General features: G+C 33.2%; 1 protein-coding gene across 4 annotated transcripts; it reads right to left on the minus strand.

Moving 5' to 3' along the window:
* LOC119634260 lies at positions 1 to 25,827 on the minus strand. 4 transcript variants are annotated; one of them, XM_038028334.1, is made up of 7 exons: positions 25,660 to 25,827; positions 15,139 to 16,230; positions 2,776 to 2,880; positions 2,526 to 2,724; positions 2,284 to 2,462; positions 2,059 to 2,221; positions 1 to 1,131 (listed from the first exon to the last, which is right to left on the minus strand). In XM_038028334.1, exons 2-7 carry the CDS (start codon positions 16,057 to 16,059, stop codon positions 128 to 130), a joined length of 2,571 nt encoding a protein of 856 aa, XP_037884262.1. In that variant the 5' UTR covers positions 16,060 to 16,230; positions 25,660 to 25,827; the 3' UTR covers positions 1 to 127. The 4 variants fall into 4 exon arrangements, with proteins under 4 accessions (XP_037884262.1, XP_037884264.1, XP_037884266.1 ...); XM_038028338.1 differs by having other exon boundaries at positions 2 to 1,131; positions 2,809 to 2,880; XM_038028336.1 differs by lacking the exon at positions 25,660 to 25,827 and having other exon boundaries at positions 15,139 to 16,593.
* Between the last annotated feature and the right edge of the window lie 225 nt (positions 25,828 to 26,052).

A 26,052-nucleotide genomic window follows, 5' to 3' on the forward strand; every position in this document is an offset into this window, starting at 1 on the left:
ATTACTTCATGCTGAGATCATATAGAAAATGCTCCGTTCGAGATGTTAATTAATATTAAGGCTATGACGACACCGAAGCATTTGTAAATAAATAACAATTTCATCGGGGAAAAATGTCTTATAATATTTATTGACCAAGTTTCGCTGGACTAAGTAAAAGTTCTGGTTCACATTTGATTGTTGGTGCCGTCGTTGAACCAGTAAATATATTTAACGGAATGTTTCTCGAAGATAAATTGTCCGAGTATGTTGCAGTTACAGTAGCAGCGGAAGAAGATGGAAAGGCTACATTATTTGCCTGTGTTCCTAATGTTAACGCTGATCCGGAAACAAGATTTACTTGTTTCGTCACCTCTGTTATCTGTCCCGGTATGTTTTCATGTGCTGAACTGACTCTCAAGGGGCATACATTTGTTGAACATGGAACCGTTGGTGGTGGAGCAGGGATTAAGGAGCTTGTTGTGTATTTTAGAATAGAAGCTGAAGTTGTTTGTGTGTTGGTAGAACTTGTAGCAGTCAAAATATGCATTGGCATGCCGAGAGGTCCTCTTATTAAAGTTTCATTGCGTTCACGATTTGCATTTACGGCTGATAAAGCAGCTGCGTAGGTAGCACTTGTACCAGCGGGTTTTGTTGTTTGATTCCTTAATGCGTTATGTATGGGAGTAAGAGATGAGTGCATTAGGCTGCCTGTTTGTACAATATTTTCAGGTAAAGTGGACCGAACTCCGTTTTCTAGTTTTAGGTTTTTTAAATACATTAATGACGTTTCCATCTGATATTTACATTCCGTGGGGTTCTCGTCTTTTGAAATGAGAGGAGTAGTGAGTGGAGATATTTGTGACAATGCTTTCTCCGGCATTTTTGTTTGATTAATTGATACACGTTGTCGTAGCAGCTTACAGCTATTGTTGCTCTCACTACAAGATGACAAATCTCCTACATATTTATTATCACTAATCATGGGTGCGGTTGAATTTGTGCTTTGCCGAAGATTTAAAACGTCCGAATCTCGCGGCGATTGATCGGGCAGTATCGGCAAATCGCGCACGATATCGTCCGCTTCATTTACGTTTATTTGATCTTCTTTGCTTTCTAGAACGTTCAACTTTTTCATTTCCAGCGGAGTATCTAATTTAAAATTTAATTGATTTTTAATTTCATTAAAAACAAGTACGAAAATTAAATTCGGTCTGGACCGAATTTTTTCATTGTTTACCCCAAAAAAGACAAACGAAGTAAAAAAACAAATTCTCATGCTCTATAATATGGAGTGGGCGCAGTTGATTTCTTCTATTTTCAAAATAAAAGTTCTTGTCGTATAGGCACGTGGTTGCTGTAGGCGTGTCCTTTGAAAAGTTTAGGTCACTTTCAAATTCTTTTGCAAATTTGTAGGCGATATCTTCAATTTCACTAATGGGAGAATGTTTACCACAAATACTACAAAATTACGCAAGCAGACAGTTGAACAGACGAAGAGGCGGACATGTTTAGGTGCATTCAAGGGTTGTGACTGGCCAAGAATTAGCATACTTTATGGGGATTTTGGAGCTTGTTTCTGCGGGTTATAAAGGTATCGAAAAACAATTAAATTTTGATACACTATAATAATATTGCGTAGGCATAGTCAATTTTTTCGTTTTTGTACCAAAATATTGCAACATCGCCCAAAGAACATGCTTTCAAATTTTTTACATTTATTTGCTATAGCTTATGAGTAATGGGTAAGAAATCAATTTTTCATTTCCTTTGAAAAATAGTTACTCTCAGTTTGCGTTGTACTGCGGGCGTGCCCTTTAAACGATATGGCCCATTTTCAATACCAACCTGCCTGCAAGAACTTCCAGTATTTTTACCAAATTGAAAGTCGGTAGCTTAATTTCTGCGGCCAAGAGAATGTTGACAACAGACAGATAGACGGACATTTGATGCTAATCAAGAATATGTATTCTTTGTGGGGTCTCTGATGCTTCCTTCTGGGCGTTGCAAATATTTTGACAAAATGAATACACCCCTCATCTTTCGGTGATGGGTATAATAGCGGAAAGCAAAATTTACCATTTGTGTTCTCTGGCTCTTTTATTATAGGAACTATCCGATTGGTTAATGGCTTTTGTTCATTTTGCATAAATAAAGATGTCGTTGCTATTTGTCGTAAGGCTTCCATGCCTTCATTAATCATTTTTGTGTTGGAGCGTTTATGAGTGAAAGGGTAACGGGACTGCAAGAGAACAAATAGAGCTTATTAGTAAGGAATTAAGGCGGAGATTTTTTTTTGCTGACCTGTTGATTGGGTCCACGTGCAATGGACACCCGTTTGCTCTCTCCATGCAAGAGTGACGTTGTGTGATCTGCATCTATTTTGTTAATATTCTTTTGACGAGAATTTTTATTTGACGACAGGCAATGCGAAGGACAAATGCAAAATAAGATGCGCAACATGCAACAAATGAAGCCTAGGCCTGGAAAACAATCGACATGTATAGACAAAAGCAAAGAAGATATTTACACGCTAAGCGAATAACCTATTAAAGACGGTCCGATAAGACGTAATTCTACAGTTTTAAAGCCTTTCTCGCCAGTACCAACAAAAGCGATTACCAAACCGAGGGCTATTGTACCCAAGCCCGCATATAGGAAAGCGTTGGCAAATGTACTAGGTCCACGCAAAACGCCTAAAAGATCTTCGTCATCAGAAGAGCCACCTAGAGATGCGTCTTGTATCTATATAAAATAAACTTTTAATCTGACTTCTATTTAAAGTCAAAGGGTTACCCGATTTCTCTTTACCCAGCGTTTACTACTAACAGTTTGATGTTGAGCCTCCTGAACACTACACCGTCGTCCACGTTCCAACCAAGCAGCTCGACCCTGGGCACACTAATTTCCAAGATGAACATTACACGTACAAAATAAATAAAATGAAATCATTGTTAAGTTTTTAAGAATGACAAGCCAACTATTCAAACAGATAATGCTTTCTTTAATAAAGATTAAATTACAACATCTCAACAAATTATTGTAAAAAAAGAAAAAAATGAAAAAAAAAAAATAAATACGTACTATAAATATATAAATATATATATATATATATATATATATATATATATATATAGATATAATGAACGAAAACGTATATTGTTAGCCAACTTTACCAGCATTATACATACGCGCATACATAGGCATGTATGTACGTGCAAAAGTATGTATTATTAATATACATACAAATATATTTAATGTGCGTATGTATCTTATAAAGTTTCAAAATTCAAAGCAAAAAAAAAATAATACAAAATATACAAAACTCAACGGATATACACGTTAAATATCAAAAATATAGATAATATATTTATTAAAACAATATATACTAATATAGGTTTAAGTGTGCATAGAGGCCCTTAATTAATAGATTTTCAATGTATGGCGTGATAAAGTGAGCAAAAATGAAAAAGAAGCGCAATTAAGTAATGAATCATCCGCTTCGTATCACCATCATTTTTGCGAACGGGTTCAAATCATAATTCGTAAGCTTTTTAGGTGCTTCTATGTAAATACTTATGTCATTGTAGAAAAACGAACTCAGGTGCCTTTAGGTTCTATATATGCAGCATGCGAGTAAGCCGAGTGTTTACAGAGTAACAATAATAATAATAGAGCTTTAATTAGCAAACAACAACAATAACAAATAACGCAAGAGCGACCGCTCGTTTAAAATTCGGCGACTGAACTTAACATTTTTATACCGTTAATTCTATATGTTGATACTATTAAAGTAAACAAAAACAGAAACATCTGACATCCACGTAAACTTACAAACAAGCATAGTGTAATTGGAATTTTCTTATTTGAATTTCCACAATGAAATTTTGTTTATGCCAACAGCTTTGCATTTTTAAAAGGAACCCTCCCTGTTCAATATATTAAATTAGTGGAGTGAGTAATCATTACTCTAGCTACCCTTTCTCTTCTATACCGGGTAATTCAAAAATTTCCATTAACTTGATAAAACAAAAGGACTTTTATGCATAATTCCATAGCATAAACATGTATGTGAAGGAGTTCAAGTTTGCTTACCGTATGCAGGATTTGTTCGAAAGAATCAATTGGCCAAACGGCCAACTCCGATTGCTTTAGTCGTCGAACCTTCGCAAAGAAATCTCGAAATGACATTATTACCTCTACAGACAGGGAGCGTCGTCCACCTTTTCGAAAATAACAAGAGCAAAGTGCCTCTTTTCATCATGGTTTGCAATGCAATCGGCATTGCTAAAGTTTTAGAAATGTCGCCGCGAACTTTACCCAAAATTGAATTACGAAGCTATTTTTATCCTTAATATATATGTGGGAGGGCAAAATATCTTGACCGAAATTTTTCATCAGTTTCGATCGTGCTTATGCCATCATTATACTTGGGAATATAGTAGAAAATCGTACCGTTTTCTTGTCTGTGCATAAGTTACTGTATAAGTTACTGTGGACTTCAAAGTTGAAGTCTTTAAAGAAAGGAATATTTAATAATAGATAAAAGGACAAAAAATCTTTTAATTTGTTTTGTTTTTTTTTTTTTTTTATACACAATAAAAGGCATAAAAATATTTGAATAAAATTGCACTCGAGCTGGTGTCTTGTTTTACGACAGAGGAGAGATTGCTTGTGGTGCAGTGGACTTGATGAAAGATTTCCTTACAATGCACTTTAAGTCCCATCGACCAAAACACGCTTCATATGTGTATATAGTTGGCTACTGGCACTTATTTTCGTTTGTTTATTGCCGAGAGAAAACCGAGGTTAGTTATTATTACACACATATTATTATTATGCATTTTTTTTTTTTTTCGCAATAACAATATACTGCAAGTAAGTCCTTAAAAGTTGCTCAATATCAAGTATATTGTGAGCACTCGAACAATGAGTGGAAATGGAAATTTTCAAATGCTACTTTCTGTACACATCTCGAACGACGAATAAGAGGAATACGTGCGATAATATCTTATATTTATACATCATACTGTGCACAAACAGACAGACAGACAACATTTGAAATAAGTTATAGACGGAAGATAGTTAAAATTTTATAAGTGAATTTGTAAATAAACATATATACATATATAGGCAATGGAAAAATGAAAAAATTGAAAGACAGGAAACGATTGCGATTTCAAAAATATTTATGCATCTGAATTAGTTTTTCATTATATTTAAGTATAATATTTATTACTATTGTTTTTTTTTTTTTTTTTTGTTGTTTACATGCAAGGAAATGCATTCAAATTCCGATTGTAGTACTATTCCACCGAATGGAATTTTTAATTATGCATAAGAATGTCATGCATCTATTAAAGTACGCTTACAGATAAATGAGAAACGATGATAAATCGGTTGGCATAGGCCTATGTGTGCGTGTGTGCGTATATAAAAATTGAATTTACTTTTAATTTACTAAAATCGATTGCTCTCGTATTCCATGCCCTAATATTTAATTAAAAAAAAAAAAAATAAAATGAAAAAAGATAATGACAATAATGCAGATATATAATTACACGCACACGCAGGCTTTCAATGCTTTCCACCTATCGCCAAACACACACACACATAGATTTAGACGAACGCACAATTACTATGCTTATAAAAGGTGACGGGGAAAAAATTTACATTACAGTTAAGAATTCATAAGAATTCATAAGATAGGCATGTATATGAAAATAGCAAGTAGTACCTAATTTGGTATAGAAGTCTTGGTGATCATGGTCAACGATGACGGTAAGTAATGGTGATTAATTTCGCAAAACTTAAATTCCTAGTGGAAAATGTATATAAAATTAATTATTCTATGATAAAAATATTGTATTTTTGTGTACGGCACGCCATTTTCAGAACCGTGCGTATCAGAAGCGTTTACCGGTAATGTTCTTACCCTTTCTTGTTAGAATTTAAAACGAAATTAAAAAACTTTACCTAAACTACTAATTGAAACCACGATTATCTTTCAAATTTTTTCACTCAAAAAGAGGAGAAGATATCACATATAACAACAACAGCGGCCATTCTTAATATTTTTGGTGGTCATTCGTCATTTTCATCTTCTTGTTTTCAATCTTACAGCTTTCGCTTTACCATTTTCTAAATTTATTTCACGTATTTTTTAACGATTTAGCCTAAGATTTTCATGGTGCCTAGTGCAAAGAGCAAGTATCTTAGCAGTTCTGTGAAAATGGCTAGACTACGTGTCATATGTGATATTACGGCGTCTATGTATAATTTCGTAGAAAAATCATTAATTCCTTCGACAGTATCCGGTTGTGTTTTGTTAAAATTTTTTCGCATTTCTTTCGCCTCTTGACCACGTGCTTTATGTACGGATTTTCTTTATATCCTCCCAAATATATGTTCTCTTTTACATCAAATCCCAACCAATATCTTTCAGTGTAACGGTTTTTGTAGTTGTTAAATGTAAATTACAATGAAATCAAGCTCTAGTTTGAGCGCCGCGAATAGAGGAAGGGTTCGATATTTTCCATATCATTTCCATTATGATTTTTCACTTAATGGTGCCATCCTGCCTACACATTTCTAACACTTCATTTCATAATTCTTGGGATAAAAAATGCGTGTCAAATGTTGAAAGTGCCAATCGTGCGACGGCGCCGTCAAAATTTCATGTCGTTTCGATGAGTCGTTAAAGAGAGTTACATTCAAACAATGGAAAAGACGAATATAGTACGTTAACGAAAGATTTCCTTTTGATGGGAATATTAAAGATCAAACTACGCATTGGATTGGAAAGCTTTATATCAAGTTTTCTTCGTCAAAGCTAGCAACTCGTCGATGGTTTAACTGATACGCAGCGACTCAGTTAACGCAAGGAAAAAGGATTTACATCGAATAGATGAGATTAATAGCGGAGACCGAAGCATATTTTAAGGGTCTTATCAAAGTGGCCTTTATAAAAATTCTTCGAAACGTTAGAGGAATATGTTAGACTGATTATAGGATACTATATAGAGGGATAAAGTCGATTTTTGCCTAGGAATCATTTATCGAAAATTTTAATGCATTGGAAATGGACGCTTTTCCGTTGATTCGTAGAATTGTTTGCTTCCCTTTGATGTAAGCAACTGTACATAAGTATCGACTTTTTTGCACGGAATTATACATAGACAGAGGTGGCATTATGATTTAAATTTTTGTTACAAAATTTCCACGACTCAATCAATTTGTCTCGAATTTGACGAGAAACATTGTACTTTAATTTTGAAAAAAACTTTGCTTTGTGTTCTGATTACACCGGAAAGCATTTCGTAAGCGATTACTGCAGTAGTGTGTAAAAATTTAAGCTACTCCTCCTATACTCTTTTATTTATTTATTTATTTATTTATTTATATATATATATATATATATATGAGACAAATACTCTCGGAGAGACGGTCTCTCGTACAGGTTATAATTATTATAACGAGAATGTGATATCAACTCTACAGGTTTATAAAAGATATCTTAAACGTAAGTCTAAAAAATAATTTTTATTTTATATATTTAATTTACGATGATTTCAATTCGCTAAAATGTTATATATACTATGTGTGTATATGTGTCGTATATGACTAACGTTAACTAACATAAGATGTTAATTAAACGTGGCCGGTATTGAATGTAATTCAATAATAGAATTTAACAAACTTACCAAAAAACGCTGAAAGATGAAGAATATATGAAAATTTCTATATATAATCACACGATCACGATCGTTTACATTTTCTAACGATATTTCCGCATAACACACATCTCTTGAATCCACGTGTCCACGTGCGTGTGTTAATAATACTTACTAAGAAGAGTGAGCAATGGCTTTAGAATTTACATTTCGGTTGTCTTCATCAGTGAGATTGTTAAAAAGGCTGACTATATATACCGTATATACCGCAGATATTGGCCTGTTCGTTTACATGTGTATATTCGTTAGTGCTTTTTCCACTTGCTTCAACTTGTGAATTTTCCACAAAAAGCTCACATAGGACACAAATATAAAGTGATTAAAGAAATTCTTATAAGCATTTCTTTTTTTTTTTTTTTGCTTTCTATCTAAAGATTAATTTTGTTTTTATATTTTTTAGTTTCTTTTCTTAACAATTAAAATTAGGATTCTCATTTTCGAATTTTGTGGAACGTTATTCGCATATTGAGTCAAGTTGAGCTCCTAGATCGAAAACGGGAATGAGAGGCAAGCAAGCTGAACAGAATTTTTTTAGGAAAACTTGATACCGTTCGTTTGTTTTTTATTAACTTATATTCGTTGTGTTTATATTCTTCTCTTAAGTAAGAATAAAAAAATGTATATATTTACATGTACACAAGATATGTAAGAATATATACATATTATAAAAAATTATGTTATGTAACAACACAAAAGATATGAAAACCCGTGATGATGATGATGATGATGATGATGATGATGATCAGGTTATGAATAATATTCGAAATGAAATGTTTCCTTTTTCTTTTTTCAATATTTTTTTTGCATTTTTTTATAGTTCAGTTCGTTACCTCGAGCATACGAAATTTTAAATTTTTCATATTTTTTTTTTTTTTTTGTAAGCGATAGAAATGTAAGTGATTTTTAAATGCTGAACAGGCAAGTTCTCTTTAGTTCTTCAGTATCGAGCATTGAAGTTATTTAATGTAAGGAAAATGCTTGTAAGTAATCACATTACCAGTTTAAATCGTAACGTATGTCTGTTCTGTATTTAAAAAGTAGAAAAAAAAAAACAAAAAGAACAGAAAAACAACTAATAAATAATTCAAAATAATAAATAATTAAGAAATTCGGTGCAATGCTAGCTTTGCAAGTAAATCCACCTTTGCCAGTATGACTTAATTCATTGGTAAACTGAACAAATTTGTCATGTAAAGCCAACATTTTTGTTTTTTTCTTTTAATTATTTAGAAAACATTCTCTTCAAGTCCATACCATTAACAGGAATAAAAAATATATATTTAAATGTAAGTACGCTTCTAATTAATGTCTTTTCCTTCATTTTTTTTTTTGTGCAAGTGTCGGGCCATATACGTTTTCTCATTTTTTGCCTTTAAAATTTCAAAGACATTTTCTACTGCGATTACAACAACAACATTTTACAAGCATTTTCACTGTACTTTAGAAAACTTCAATTCATACAAAAAAAAAAAAAAAAAATTAACATAAATATCTATTTTACGAAAATTAGTAATAATAAAAACAAGAAGAGTTAAAAAAGAAAAAAAAAACGAATCGAAAAGCATAATCCGGTACAGAACTTACTGTCGATATGAGTTGAATGGTTGGTTTGAACGAATGATGCACGTACGCACGCACATCAACAATTGTTCGGTTCAGTTCAGTTCAGTTCATTGCAATAATTATAGTAAAATGGATGGAGGGAGCGAACGCACGAAGAGTTTTACGGAAAAGCGAGTTGAGTTACAATAGCGTTAACAGAGAAGTGAAGTTAGTGAAGAGGAAATCGATTATCGCATAGAAGAAGTAAATAATATTTTAACTAATTATGCTTGAACAGTGTGTTTCTTTCACCTTTACTTTTTATAATAATAATCTATTTAATATATTTATGTAATATTTTTTTGAATGTAGGCAAATAGGCAGAGAAAGAGATACAGAGACAGAGTGAGAAAGATAGAGAGAGAGAAGAGAGAGATAGATAGATTGATAGATAGATAGATTTATAGATAGGTAGATAGATGAACAGTTAAAACTTGTATGTATATACACAATATGTATAGAAAACGTACGTGTATATGTACGCTTGTGTATATATACGTACGTTTATAAGAAGAAGTGAAACTTTTCGCAACGTTTAAAATAGTTGCACATGATCGAGAAAATGTATTCATTCATTTCATCAATTCATCTCGATTTCCAATTCGTGTAAAAATGTGGATATCTATATCAATGGTTGGTTTTATTCGAAGGAAATCACAACAGAGAAAAATAAACAAGAGAACTGCATGAGTTTCATTTTTTTTTTCTACAAATAAAAAAGTAACAGTTAAAAAACTACCGTACGTAGCTTAATAGAAAAAAACAAAAAAAAAAAAAAAATAGAAAGAATTCTAAGGCGATTCTGCATCAACTAATTTGGTAGGAAGGTGGGTGGGTTTTCAATTTTTACTTAAAAAAAAAAATAATATATATATATATATGTAATTAATCAATAGAATTAAAAGTGAGTGTTTTGTGCTCAAAAGTCTACTTTGCTGCTGCTCTGTACTGATTAACTCAGCAAATTAGTTTGAAGGTGAAAAAATTTCGTTAAAAAACATAACGGATATCTACGACTAGAATAAGTATATAATACAGAAAGAAAGTGTAGTTGACAAAAAATAAAATCGAAGAGAAAAAAAAGTGTGAAGAGAGAAGAGTAGGCGGGGAAATGTTTTTGACGACTTTTACTTGATTTTCATTAAAGGAAAATGTTAAAGAGATAGAAAAGAAAAGTATTCAATTGTAATACATCGTAAGTGAAAGAGAGAGAGAGAGAGAGAGAGAGAGAGGCGAAATCCCATTAAGGAAACATATCGTATTAAGCAAAACTTAGATGGTAGAGGAAGGATATCCAATATATTTAATCTCTTAGCTGAATGCTTCCGATTTCCATCGGAAGAAAGTCAGAATTTTGGAAGATTTTTCGAGTAAAAAAAAAAAGATTAAATTTGTTGCGCTATTCAGTGAGATTTGCATAAATAGTCAGAGCCGAAAGGAAATATTTCTTCAATTCTATGTACGAACGTGCACAGCTATAATTTATAAACTGCTTTTTTGTTTTGTTTTTTTTGTTCTTATAACAGGGACTGGAAAGGGGGACAGACAGAAAGAGGGAAAAATAGAAGAAAATATGTTAATTTGTTAGGTTGGTTGGATTGATTGTTATTAAAAGATGTTGCTTAAAAAAAATAATTATTACCCATGACTCAGGTGGATAACGAGGAAATGGAGCTATTTCTTTGGTTGCTACATTACTAGGCAATTCAAGTCTTCCACCTAATTTTCGTAGCTTTCTTCTTCTCGCCACCCGAGATTTCGATCTTAGCATCAATGCAGCTTGCATCGTGTTTTAGTTGGCTTTGATTGATTCTGTTCACTAAGGGCTTTAAAATAATTGATGTTTAGTTTAGTAGCACGATTTAGTTTAATGAGCCTTTCGTTATGATGATTTCACAAATACGAAGGCTTGTCCAAAACCTTTACCACTGCTACGTATGATTCGCCTTCTTCGTGTTACTTTGCGTTTTCGTTTCGTGAATTCAATGAGGAACATATATATGCTCTTTGAAGCCTAGTATGAAACTATGCGCGCATTCGATTTGTATCGTTAAATGAAATTAATAATATATATACATATATATTTTAAAAAAATATTCTAATCTTACAGGATACTTATGGCAGGGTTGTAGCGCCCAAAAACTATTATTCAATCATGCACACAGTATTGCTCCTCACGTTGCTGCCGCTATATATCGTTTATATGTTGTACTATCGTTGCTACGCTCTCTCGAAATCTTTCCACCGATGATGCTTCTGTCTATATTGACCCTTTCGGCGTCGTCTACCGCGTCGTCGCAACCACCAATTCAAACGTAATTTTGCGCACGTGCACAATAAGCGACACATAAACCCGGACTTTCGCAAATTTTTATCTCAAGAAATAAATATCAATTATAGGCAACTGAATACGGTTTCTAATTAATTATATATATATATATGTGTAACGTGTTTACAATTTTATATAATTTACTAGTTCAGTATTAAAATTAAAAGGATTTTTTTTTTTATAATTTCGATTTTATTAATAGTTTGTTTCGCTATCACGTCTTTATCAACATGAAGCCATTTTTTTTCCGATTTTTCGATTTTTTATTTTCGTTTTTATTTTTATTCGTATTTTTATTTTTCAAGTTTGCGAGAAACTTTTCACAAACACTCGACGAACATACATTGCATACACAAAGACAGTCGCTTTTTATGTCGGCGCAACAAAATGTTATTGCCTTCGTTTTAATGACATTTGCACACAGCTTTCGATTATAGACAGATAGAGATTCCTTCTGTTTCACAAAATAATTTCACTCGCCAAAATTGTTTTTTTCACGACATTTTTTTTCAAAGTCTTCAAAATTATTTTGATTAGCTGACCCCTATTCATTTATTTATATTAATATTGATAATTTTAATTATCTAAACTCTAATGAACACATCCACAAGTTATTATCGCATCGCGCTGTGAACGTTAACGACGCTAAGTACACTTTTTTTTTTGAAATAATATTAAATAATAGAAATTGTCTGCCATGAGGTAAGTATTGAAGTAAATAAGTATTCAATGGCCAACGCTAAACAGTTTTTGAACATTCAATACACATTATATTTATCTATTCAAAGGCTAACGCTATTTAGTAATAGATTAATCAATCTGAACAAGTAAATTGGATAAGATAGGTCCTGAACTTCGGCCTTCACTTGTGCTTTATTAAAATTTCCATTCATTTTACTAATAATATATACAATGGCATTATTTTTATTTTTATTTATTTATTTACTACTATCATTCTTATTATTATTATTATTATTGTTATTATTTTTTTTGCTTTCTACACATTTCAATGTATTCGCAATATTTTTGTCGTGAGGGAAAAAATGAAAAATAAATGAATTTTTTGTTGTTAGCACAAAAAGTATTGATAGAATTTTTAAGGGAAAGTCGTGAAGGTATGCAAACAATTGATCAGATGATGTGTAAGAAAATTGAGACGAAGATTCTTTTTTCTCGCCCCGTATTTTTTCATTTTGTCATTCGTCATTTAAGACTTTATATATGTATATATTTTCATCAACTCCTTTCTCTTCTAAGTCAATTGCGTGTTAACTCTTTGGACAATTTTTTTAAAAAAATTTATTTAAATAGCCCTGATTGCTTGTAGTAGCAAAAGAAAAGAAAATAGAAATGGGTAAAAGGCCACACGTTTTGTCGGGAAGAGGATTTCAGTTACTTTTAAAGAAGCCAAGCCGATTGGTGTCGCTTCAGGTAGGAAACGTTGCCTAGAAATACCTACCAACGGATGGCGGTCATAACGTGACTTACGCCGTTACCCCAGCGGCCCATTAAAACGAAAAAATTATTTTAAAAAAACAAGTAAGAAAATTAAATTCGATCAGGACCGAACCTTTTTTACCCATCACCGTTTAGCCCCAAAAAAAGACAAAAGAAGTAAAAAAAACAATATTCTGATGCTCTATAAAAGGACTGGACGCAGTTGCTTTCTTCTATTTTCAAAATAAAGGTTTTTGTCGCACGGGCATGTGGGTGTTCTAGGTGATACCTTGATTTTCGCTAAGGGGGGAATGTTGACCACAAATGCTACAAAGTTACGCAAACAGGCAGATAGACAGACGAACAGGCTGGCATGCTCAAGTGCATTGAAGATTTGAAACTGGCCAAGAATTTATACACTTTATAGGAGTTTTGAAGCTTGTTTCTGCGTATTAAATTTTGATACCCTATAATATTGGGTAGGCGTAATCAATGTTTTCCATTTTTGTGCACAAATGTTACAACATCGCCCACAGAACATGCTTTCAAATTTTTTACGTTTATTTGGTATAGTTTATGAGTAATGGGCAAAAAACCAATTTTTCTTTTCCTTTGAAAATAGTTATTCTGTTTGCGTTGTATTGTGGGCGTGCCCTTCAAACGATTTGGCTCATTTTTAATACCAACCTGTCTGCACTATTTTTACCAAATTGGAAGTCGGCAGCTTAATTTCTGCGGGCAAGAGACTGTTGATAACAGACGGATAGACGGACATTTGATGCTAATCAAGAATATGTATTCTTTGTGGGGTCTCTGATGCTTCCTTCTGGGCGTTGCAAAGGTTTTGACAAAATGAATTTACCCCCTATCCTTCGGTGATAGGTGTAATTAACGACGAAAAAGTTAAACACTTAGGGTATATACGCAAAACTTTTTGAAGTAAATTTTTGAACCAAAAAGCAAATTCAATATAACAGCTGAAGCTCCCTGGTGTAATAAAGTGCCTACACACAGTCATAAAGTGATTTTTCTTCGACAAATACAAAAAGAAAGTCAAACTTTAATCGTATCGTTACATATGTTGTGCAGACAGAATATAATATAAAACAACGTAAGACTTCAGCGCGTGCGAGAATCAATATTGTTAAAAGGGAAAAAAATTCAATTGTGATTATTTTTAAACTACCAATGATCCTAAATTTATTTACAGCGAAAATTTGCATATTTACGTGAAAGACATCGAATGTTGCATTACATCTCGCCCTATGGCTACTTTTATTCCGAATTAAGTCATGCAAATATTATAAATAAAAGAAGATTCTGTGTACACACGCGTTACAAATAATGTTTACGAGATATATATATATTGTACATATATATGAGATTTTTTACATAATGAGACGAAAAGTAATAGAAAAGAATTACTTTTTACTTTGGATATGCTTTGCTTACTTCTTATAGACAAGCGATCGATTCATATACATTCATACGTTATTTAAAAATCCATCAATTTCGAAAATTTTTCAATGAACGCAAAAATGAATTCTGAGTAAATGAGGAGAAAACATGCAACAAAATGTTACTAAATAACGAACATGCGACATTGAAAAACAAAATTCATAAAAAAGATGAAAATTATTTACATATGTATGTATGTACATATGTATGTGTCGTATTAGAGCAGTTAGGTGTATATAAAATGCTTTTTAAAATACATTATCTTCTCTACATATATGTATATTTATATATATATACACATGTGTATTAAAGTAAATGTAAAAATCGTGAAGAGGGGAAGTATCTCTTGAACACTTGTTAACAGTGTCACCGGACCTCATATTACGCTTCGTATATAAAAATGATTGATTATTAGAATAACCGTTAAAATAACATAATATATTCTTCAGGAGACACTTCCCCGCTTTGAAAAAAGAGTAAAAAGCGAGACACAGAATTGTTGATTTGAAGAGAAACAATTGATAATAAAGAGAACGATAGGAAGACAGTTCTAGACTTTCGTCGAACTCTGCTTTTTGGGGGTTGTTTGCTATTAATTACCTCAATGTGTTCACAGACGCAAATACCTTCTTCGCAATATGCGCACATCTGTACTTTACGTCCAGCACTACTGGGAAAACTTTTAAATACCATATGAGGTTCTTCAGATGGTAATGGTTCGTACTGTTGATGCTGTTGATTAAATTGCAATTCTTTCAATTGACGCCTTACACCCCCGCCCGATTCAATGTCAAAGGCGTCGTAACGTTTCATACGATATACGCTACATTTGCGCTCTAAAGCACCGATAGGGGGATGATGATGACGATGATGATGATGATGATGATGCTCCTCATCATCGCATGAATCGCCTCCCGCTGTTAATGGTTGCTTTTCAGCAGCTGCATCAGAAATTTCGTCGCGTATTTTCGGTGGTGTTGCCTCTATTTGTAAAACCAGTGGTAAAGTCGCTGTTGCCGATTTCGGCAAATGAGAGTGTTGGAAACTAGCGCCACTACTACTACCCGAATAACGGTGTACTAATTTCGGTGAAACCCGGCCATGGTGGTGATGAACTGTTGTTGATGGTCCAGTGTAATGGGCTAAATGTTGATGATGCTGTGAACCGTGCGAATGACTGTGTGAATGCGGAGTTTGTCCATGGGCGTGCGAATGCATACGCATGTGTAATACAGATTGGGTATCACCCTCTTCGATTGGCAGTAAAAGCTTAGATTGCGCCGTGTAGCTAGCGCTAAGCTTACGTACCTGCGCCTGTGGAGTACGTAGGTAATTGGTCGGTAGCTGATGAAATTGACGCGACTGACGCGTAGGTGTGGAAGCACCATGTTCCGTGACCGATAAACCCGGTCCCTTCGGTGGATGTAGTTTCGCCTGGAGTTGTTGAGTCTTCTTTTGTTGTCGTTGCCGTTGACGAGCCTGGCGTGACGCCAACGAAGCACCCCCTGCCGCTGCATACATCTTTCGTCGTTATACGTCGAAAAAAACAAAACAAAAATTGTGCAAAAGCACTGCCAGCGAAGGGGGAGAACTTCTAAGCTAACGATTGTTGTTCAGTTTTCGTACGACTACGCTTACTCTTACTCTTACTTCTTACATATTTTTTCTAATATTGTTATAATCTATTTATGACTAAATCGTTAAAAAATTTAAAGAAAAAAAAAAAAAAAACAAAAAAAAAAATTTATTTTTCGACAAAATTTAGCAGAGTAACAGTATAAAAGTATTTAAAGAGATATAGTAAGAGTGCATTTGTCGTAGATGATGCTGGTGTTTCCCACAGAACTTTTAACGATGCGTAAATGAAGTTTTTTTTTTTTTTTTAAATTTTATAATTACATTAACTTTATTACCTCTACTACGTTATAAATTAACAAATATACAGATATATGCGTGTGTGCTTGACCATTGTCTACAGTTGTAGTATTAATCTAAATAAATCTATAAAAATTTGTTTGTATTGAGGTTGAAGTTTTAATACAAAATAAAAAAAAGTCATTCTATTGGTAGGAAAGTAATGTAAATTTTGAAAAGCTAACTAAAACTACGTCTGTAAACATATATTTACAAAGGGATTTAGTTTAGGTAGGTTTAAGAAAAGAACAAAAAATACTTTGACACCTTCTCCCAATTGATCCCTAAAAATATATATATAAATATATAAATTTTAGAGCAGAAATTAATTCTAAGAACGCAGAGGCATTTTTTATGTTATGAACATTCATATATAGTTGTTTGCAAGATTAATTTAACGGTTAATTATATTGATGCGATTCATATTTGCTATTTATTAATTTAATCCGTTTATGCATGTTGGCTTGGATTCGTTCAGCGTATACACACTTAATGTCCGCACGTGTACTTACACTCGCACACATATATATACATACATCGCAAAATAAATGAATGACAACAAATAGTACTTCAAACCTTAATAGTCGTAAAAAATAAGCTCAAAAATAGTTTCAATTGACTACAATCTAAGCTGAAATAGAAAAAATTTAAGAGATTTTGTAAGCATTATAACAATAATACGTACATATTGCAAAGTTTTGCTAAATTTTCTGCTGTCAACACCAATTCTTTATATCTAGAGCAAGTTGCTGCCAACTAGTTACATTATCATTTCAAATTAAACAACATAAATTGCGAATTCGAGTTTGCCATGTCCGTCTGTCTGACTGATATTGGCCAAGCAATTCATACACTTTGCACATGAATTACAATTTTAAAATAAAAACAAATAAAAAAATTACATTTACCATGGAGTGAATCTTTGACACCCACTACTATGCCTATACATACATATATATACATAATATTTCATTCGAGTTGATTTAATCCTGTCTTCTTGTCTACCATTTGGCAAAGCATGAGCATGAAAATGTTGCCACAACAGAAAACGGAGTATTGTAGAATTTACTTTTCCATATCGGATATTGTTCTTAAACTCTATACAAACTTTGTGCAAAGTCCTTATAAATATTAGTTTGGGGAAAAAGAAATCCATTATTTTTTCGGTAGATGGCTGCACTGATAGATTTCTCGTAAAGTATCGATCAAACAATTTCATACTTATGCTCGTTGGAAAGGTGACATTTCGCAGTAAAAAAAATTCTTTTGCTGTTTTTTGTTTGGTGCATTCGGTTGTGAGTTACAGCGTGTTAAAAATGGAAGTGAACAAAGAGAAAATTCGGTACATTTTACAGTTTTTCTTTGACAAAGGCGAAAATGCAAGCCAGGCGGCTAAAATTGTGAATGATGTTTATGGTTCCGATACTGTAACAGCCAATTATGTGCAATTATGGTTTCGTAGATTCCGTTCAGGAATTTTTGATGTTAAAGATGCACCTCGCACAGGTAGGCCGGTCGTCGAAAATGTCGATAAAATCGGAGAAATGATCGAAGTTGACCGGCATGTTAGCAGTCGTAACGTCGCCCAGGAGCTAAAAATCGACCATAAAACAGTTTTAAACCATTTACACAAAGCTGGATTCAAAAAGAAGCTCGATGTTTGGGTGCCACACCAATTAACAGAAAAAAACATGATGGAACGAATTTCCATCTGCGAAGCCTTGGCCAAACGGAATGAGATAGACCCATTTCTTAAACGGATGGTGACTGGAGATGAGAAATGGAGCACATACGATAACCCTGTGCGAAAACGATCGTGGTCAAAGAGCGGTGAAGCACCTCAAACGGCCAGGAAGGTTTTGCTATGCATTTGGTGGGACTGGAAGGGGATTATTTATTATGAGTTGCTTCCATATGGCCAAACATATAAAAATAATGGATTTCTTTTTCCCCAAACTAATATATAGCCTTAAACTCTCTGCAAATTTCTCTCTGTTTCGTCTAAAATGTGACACAGAAGTATTTTCCTTAAGTCAGTTGAAAAATAAATGTTTACCCAACTGACACGCCCACATTCAATAAAAATTTTACAGTTCTAATGTACCGATGGGCATCGAAAATTCTCTCCAAAGCGAATACAATTTTCTTACTTGTTTTTATTGCCATAGATTATCGTCAGTTTATAAAATTTTCTCTATGCAGGATTCGAGGATCAATTTATATAATTTCAATTTACAACGTGAAAGACGTTTGAAAATTACATATGTAAGAATGTAATATACAACTCTTCTGCAAACACGCAACACAACATTGTACAACTACTTAGAATGATGGGCTCACAAAAGAAAATTTAAATTTTTCTCCTTAAACTTAATTGTGTGTATGTGTGTGCAAAATAAAGAAAAATGTAAATGAACAAGACCATGACACTTAAAGTGCTTAAAGGGAGAAAGAAGAAAAATTTCAGCCTACGCGAAATCAAGCCAAAGAAAAAAAAGAAAAGAAGAAGAAAACTCGAATAGACGTAAAAATGAACCACTTAGAACCTAGCAAGTGGTAGCCATCTACCAAGAGCTTTACGAGCATAATACATGAACGAAAACGTGCTTTTGTAAATGTATGAATAAAAGTGCGAGCAAGTACCTTAAAGGTTAAATAATTATTGAGGTAAATAGTAGAAAAAATGAAATTAATATAAAAGGATTAACGCGTCTGTACAAAATTAGATGCATACAAATAAATGGTTACTTGGACAAAAGAGCACCAGAACCATTCGAGTCAAGGATTACGAAATACGAAATTCTTTTATCATAATTTCTATATCCAAAGATATCGCAAGATATTTACGCATTTCCTTCTTTAAATTATTAAACAAACTTGCTGCCTTTATATGCTTAAAAACTGAAGAAAATGTATTAATTAAAACTTGATCAATATTTCTTAATTACTACAAAACAAATTGAAAAATTAAATAAACAAAATACTTATTCCATAAAAAATTTTTTCGACTGATCCGCTAAGAATACGTGTGTAAGGAAACAAGTAAGAGGACTGTAATCGCTTTGGCAGAATTTTATACATCCGCCATCTCGTGCGCGTGTTATTTCAGTCAATTCACACTATGCTTACACTGAACTTGTAAGTATTTGCAGCAAGTATCCACAATATATATAGCATAAACATTTAAGCTAACTATAGATAGGCATCTGACATACAGAAGGACTTTTAGTTTTTGATTATTTTAGCTGTCGACACTGTTTTTCAACTTTATGAATGAAATTGACACAACCATGTGCATGACTAATATCAACTTTCCGGCTCAATTTTTGCAACGTCGACACAAACAATAAAAAAGGTAACATGCGGCCATATCTGATTAAGGAGCTACTCGTCTTGGTCTTCTTAAAGCACTTTTGACTCCCACTTAAAAGAAAGACGGACAGAAGACATATATATATTGTTTAGAGGAACTATGACACATATCCTTGCAGGTTAAAAGAGAACCACATTGGCTGCGTACTAAACTAAACGATGTACACACATTCGCATTACTTGCATATAATTGCCGTATGCCGTTGCCTTTATAGGAAGTTCCTCATAGAAGGCTACAAAATTTTCTTTCAAATGTCCATAAAATGAATAATTGCTGAGCCGCTCATTACAGATAAATTAGCTTAGAGGGAGCAAATAAATTAATCCGCGGTTGAGTGTCACAAGTAAATGCATTGAATACATTATTCGGCCGTCTTCACAGAAAAAATCGAAATGCATATTAATTTTATAACCCCGTTGCGAACAAATCACAAAAAGTTATGTGGCGCCAACTAGGTAGATTTTCCTGCTACGCTAATTTAAGGAGGTCGCATACATTTTCACCAATAATCTACGTTCTGCACCAAAATATTATTTGAGAAGTGTCCAATTAACGTAAGGCTGCTTTGTATATTTGTAGTATATTTTCACTTCATTAGCTTTAAGATAACTTGCCTGGCAACACTAAAGAGAAACTAAGTGATATTTAATGTTGTCAACTGCTTTTACATACGCTTTTATATTTGATTTGGGAATATCGACGTTAAGTACATTGAATTTACTAAACTTAAGGAAAACGCTCATCACTTTGGTGCCATATTTTCAAGATGAAGGTAACATAGTATTCGTTTTTAAGTCTTGTCAATCTAGTATTCGTTTACTCCATTTAACAATTTCGCAACAGTTTTAAATTTTATATTTGAAGATTAGTCCAGCTAGCTTTCCTTCTTATTGCATTTATTATTCAGTTCAGAAATTTGTTCACTTTTACTCAAATCAATTTCCCCTTTCAAAATAATATAAAAGCTTTACCTTTCAGTGAACCCAAAAAAAAAAAAAAAAGAAGAAATTTTTCGAATTTTAGTCTTGAAAAAGGCGGCGTGCGAAAACTTCAAACACGTGCTATGGTTAATGTGTTACAAAAATTATTTAATTACCAATAATCTTGAATATGCCCATATATAAAATTTATTTAAATTTATCTCGAAGCTTGAAAATCTTCTTTACTTCGAAGATACACAGAGATAGAAATTTTAATACCGCAGAGGAGACGTGTGGTGTGCCTAAGTGTGACAATGTTGCATTTTTCGCCGCAATATATTAGCCATAATATTTCCTAATAATGATATCCATAAAAGCCAAATAGCATGTAGCACTGAAGGAAGTCCCACTTTTTCTGCGGCCGAGTTAAATGAAACATTATTGGACCAATTTCATGGACAATGTGTCTTTGAAATGTAACATTGTTGTGAAGAGCCGCCGCCTAAGTAGCTCGAAAATTATCACATACAACCACCTAAGATAAATATTAAAAACCTTTTCGAAAAAAAACCGAAACTCACCCTAAAAGCAATAGTGCAGTGAAAAGCTTACGCACGTTTATGTTTACATACATGTGATCATACATATACAGTTTTATGAAAGAGAACTTTGGCGGGTAAGAAATCTTCTTGTGAATGTGCATTAGTAACATAAACAATGTGGAGGTTTTATATAAAGAATAATCAAGAGATTTTTCGTTGCTGCTGCATCAATGTACTTATCTTAAAGATATTAGATTGCGTTTGCAAATAAAATATGTTTTATTTGATTTGTGTGTGTTATCCTGGAATTACTATCACATATCTATAGTCAGCATAGTTTCTATTGTATTCATTGGTGGAGTCACTTCTCAAAGCTGATAAAAATAACTCCGAAAGATTGAGAGCTGTGGGAACAATTGTAAATTTTTTTTATCCAAAGTAAAGATTTTCAACATGTAAAGATCTGGTGGAAGAATATAGCTAAGCGTAAATATGCACGGGAGCAAGTGAAAAGAGGTGGATATTTTTAAAAGTAAGGTATCATCATGAACACGCCGACATACGATTGCGGACTCATTGGTGGAGCCACTAATCTAAGCTTTGTGCTTATGTGACTTCAGAATTTTACCTTAGTTGTCAGCGTTTCGATATACAGAATATTGCAATAGAAAATTTCCTTTCTTTTTGGTTTTATTTTTTGGAGTTGGTCAGAAACATAGCACAACATATTTACACTCTATTTAAAATAAAATGCACTTCAGTTTTCGTCGTTTTTCGTGTTAAATTAATTAGTAATCTACCTGCAAGCCATATACATCATGTGATTGTGTTCATTTTGATAGGCGACTTCCACAGGTAAAAATTATAAAGAAATGGGATAAACCAGTGTACATAACGATTAAATTCGATAATTTAGACCTTTCTCTACCTATAATAACAAGTTTCAATTTAATATTATTGATTTATTGAGCGTACGCCGACATGGAGCGCTCAAAATTGAATTTTCGACCTTGATTACTTTTGATGTGTAATTTGAATAAATGTGCGACCAAAGCCCACCAAACATTTTCAGAAGCTTACGATGATTCTGTTTCATCATATCCCAATTGTCAGTTTTGGTTTCAACGATTTAAAAATGGTGATTCTGTCATTAACAAAAATCCGCCTGAAGGACCGGGAAACTTCAAAAATAATGAATTGCAAGATTTATTGGACGCAAAACCCATCTTAAACTCTGAAACCACTTTCGAAGAACTTAGCAGTTGATGAATTAATTGTTTCTAGATATTCACCTGCGATGGAAACGATGCAAAAGGAGGAAAAATGGCTATCTCACAAATTGGCTGAAAATGCAATTTGGGCCATTTGTTGCAGGAGTTGCTCAGGGGTACACTGTTGTAGTTCGAATGGGAAGCTCTGTCACCCCCAGCGCACTCATCAAACATGACGTCTTCTGATTACCAGTAGCTCAAATCGGTGCAATATAACTTGGCTGGCACGCAGATCCGCAAAGTAAAAGAAATGTGAAAATAGGTCTACGATAGGATTGTTGTCAAATCAATATAAGTTCTTCGGTCACGATATCGCCATGTTGCTAAGCATATAGGAATATGTTGGGGGAAATGATGAAAAATATTTTGATCAATGTGTGTATTGCACCAATTTTTTTCAATAATTGCCGTTTTCAATTGAACACACTACCAAAATGAACGCAAACACTTAATATTAGTTTGGGGAAAAAGAAATCCATTATTTTTTCGGTAGATGGCTGCACTGATAGATTTCTCGTAAATTATCGATCAAACAATTTCATATTTATGCTCGTTGGAAAGGTGACATTTCGCAGTAAAAAAAATTCTTTTGCTGTTTTTTGTTTGGTGCATTCGGTTGTGAGTTACAGCGTGTTAAAAATGGAAGTGAACAAAGAGAAAATTCGGTACATTTTACAGTTTTTCTTTGACAAAGGCGAAAATGCAAGCCAGGCGGCTAAAATTGTTTATGGTTCCGATACTGTAACAGCCAATTATGTGCAATTATGGTTTCGTAGATTCCGTTCAGGAATTTTTGATGTTAAAGATGCACCTCGCACAGGTAGACCGGTCGTCGAAAATGTCGATAAAATCGGAGAAATGATCGAAGTTGACCGGCATATTAGCAGTCGTAACATCGCCCAGGAGCTAAAAATCGACCATAAAACAGTTTTAAACCATTTACACAAAGCTGGATTCAAAAAGAAGCTCGATGTTTGGGTGCCACACCAATTAACAGAAAAAAACATGATGGATCGAATTTCCATCTGCGAAGCCTTGGCCAAACGGAATGAGATAGACCCATTTCTTAAACGGATGGTGACTGGAGATGAGAAATGGATCACATACGATAACCCTGTGCGAAAACGATCGTGGTCAAAGAGCGGTGAAGCACCTCAAACGGCCAGGAAGGTTTTGCTATGCATTTGGTGGGACTGGAAGGGGATTATTTATTATGAGTTGCTTCCATATGGCCAAACACTAAATTCTGATCTCTACTGTCAACAACTGGACCGTTTGAAGATAGCGATTGACCAGAAACGGCCAGAATTGGCCAACAGGAGAGGTGTCGTATTCCACCAGGACAACGCTAGGCCATACACATCTACAGTGACTCGCCAGAAACTTCGGGAGCTTGGTTGGGAAGTTTTAATGCATCCGCCATACAGACCGGACTTGGCACCAAGCGATTATCATCTTTTTCTTGCATTGCAAAATTTCTTTAATGATAAACAATTCGAATCTAGGGAGGATTGTGAAAATCGATTACTAGAGTTTTTTGCAAATAGAAACCAGGACTTCTATGAGAGAGGCATTTTGAAGTTACATTTAAAATGGCAACAAATCATACAACAAAACGGTGCATATTTGACCCAAATCGGCCAATCTGAAGCATGTTAAATAAAGTCCTGTGGTTCATATAAAAATAATGGATTTCTTTTTCCACAACCTAACATATTGAATAGAGCACTATTCACTAACACAGTATTCAAAAAAATAAAATCGCGACCTTAATACGATTGTAAGTTTATGGAATCTCGTTAAAGCAAACATATACACATATACTAAAAAAAAAAAAATATGTCGGAAGTTCGCCGAGAGCGTATGTCGCAGATGTCAAGCGCTAACAGACAATTGGTGACACAGCAACAAATGTTGACGCAATAATAATAAGAAAAAGCACTTAATTTTTTGTCTATTATTCTGGCTTATTTCATTTGGTTTTCTTCTCCAAGTACTAAAATGCCATATTTACGTTCAAAGAAATCTCATGTCTTGGGATTATCTTTGTTGCAAGAACATTTTGCTTGAATTACTCAAAAAATTCAAAAAAGCCATATAAGCATCATTCTAAAATAAAAAGTACTTTTTTTGCGTTTTTTTTTTTTTATAATCCTCTTAATAAATTTTTGTATTTACAGGCATGGTTAAATGTTTGTTTTTTATTTGCCCACGAGTATAGGCCAAAATGTCAAATTCAAAATATTGGAAAATCAACTGGCTACCTCTTTATTAACTTGCATATGAATCAATATTTAAAACAACTTCGTAAACAAACCAATTCACAACATATATATAACTTATGAATTTCCAAGGGTGATTCCCACAGCCAAATACATCTTTCGTAGTGTGCGTGCCTATTTTATACGCTGCCAGTTTGAATTGTCGTGCGCCGTAAAGAATTGGCAATAAATTTCAGTTCATATATTGATATGTACAATTGAGTGAAAGATAAACAACAGATAGCTAAACGACCGGAGCACTAAAGTTTCTATGCATATTTCATATTAAATCGGACAAATTGTGCTGCAGAGATTCACCCATCACAATTACCAATAAAATAACCAACTTGCTACACGTTCATCTCCTGAGCAATAAATAACATCCATTGCACTTTCATTATCAATTTCCTATCTTTGTCCTAATAATGTAAGCTGTGGTGTATTAATCCTTGATTGCATTACAATGAATATTCGTTATTCTAAAACTCCACTGAGTTTAACTGCTCAACTGTTAGTGTTATTAAGATTGTGTTCTGTAATTTGTTCATCACTACTTATATAATTGTGTTCATGGCTTTGTTTTTAATTAAGCATAACATTATTGTTGCATCGTTAAATAGTTAAAGATTATGAATAAACACCTTGTGTTATTTAAAAAAAAATTTGGAAAAATTATGAATGTGTGTACCTCGACATTCACTCTTGCCTATATAATCTCATTTTCATGCACAGCGTATGGAATGTTACGTATACGCACACGTATATATTATAAACAATTTTCACTCAAAATTCTATTTAGCTTTATTTCATTTACAAAAAAAAATTTCCCAATATATTTACGTTTATTAAAAATTTGAAGGCAAAATCACTTTCAATAAATTTTTTCTTTTTTTCCTCGCTTTGCTACATGATAAAACTGTTTAATTTTACACAACACTACATTACTTTGAATTAAATTAGTAAAATTCCATAGAAACACTATAGAAAGCACGAACAACAAGCAACGACTAACTTGTTCTTCTCTTTATGCTTACTCGTTTACACTGCGGAACTATTATACGATCTGGTTCTACGAAACAAATTTAAATCGAATTTATTATTGCATATACATACATTAGACATATATCTGCGAGGACATGCTGTGATTTTTTTGCAGTATAAAAAAATAAATAAACTATAAAAGTATTCCTTTAGCCTAAAATGAACAGGTGACACTTTCGTAACACGACAAAC

Source organism: Glossina fuscipes, unplaced genomic scaffold, assembly GCF_014805625.2.
Source record: "Glossina fuscipes isolate IAEA_lab_2018 unplaced genomic scaffold, Yale_Gfus_2 2, whole genome shotgun sequence".
Taxonomy (NCBI): Eukaryota; Metazoa; Arthropoda; class Insecta; order Diptera; family Glossinidae; genus Glossina; species Glossina fuscipes.

Coding starts and splice junctions, on each gene's coding strand:
- LOC119634260 (XM_038028334.1), bottom strand. CDS start 16,059: ATGTATGCAGCGGCAGGGGGTGCTTCGTTGGCGTCACGCCAGGCTCGT. Junction 2,463..2,525: donor TATCGGACCGTCTTTAATAG/GTTATTCGCTTA, acceptor ATTGTTTTCCAG/GCCTAGGCTTCATTTGTTGC. Junction 1,132..2,058: donor AGAGCCAGAGAACACAAATG/GTAAATTTTGCT, acceptor ATTTTAAATTAG/ATACTCCGCTGGAAATGAAA.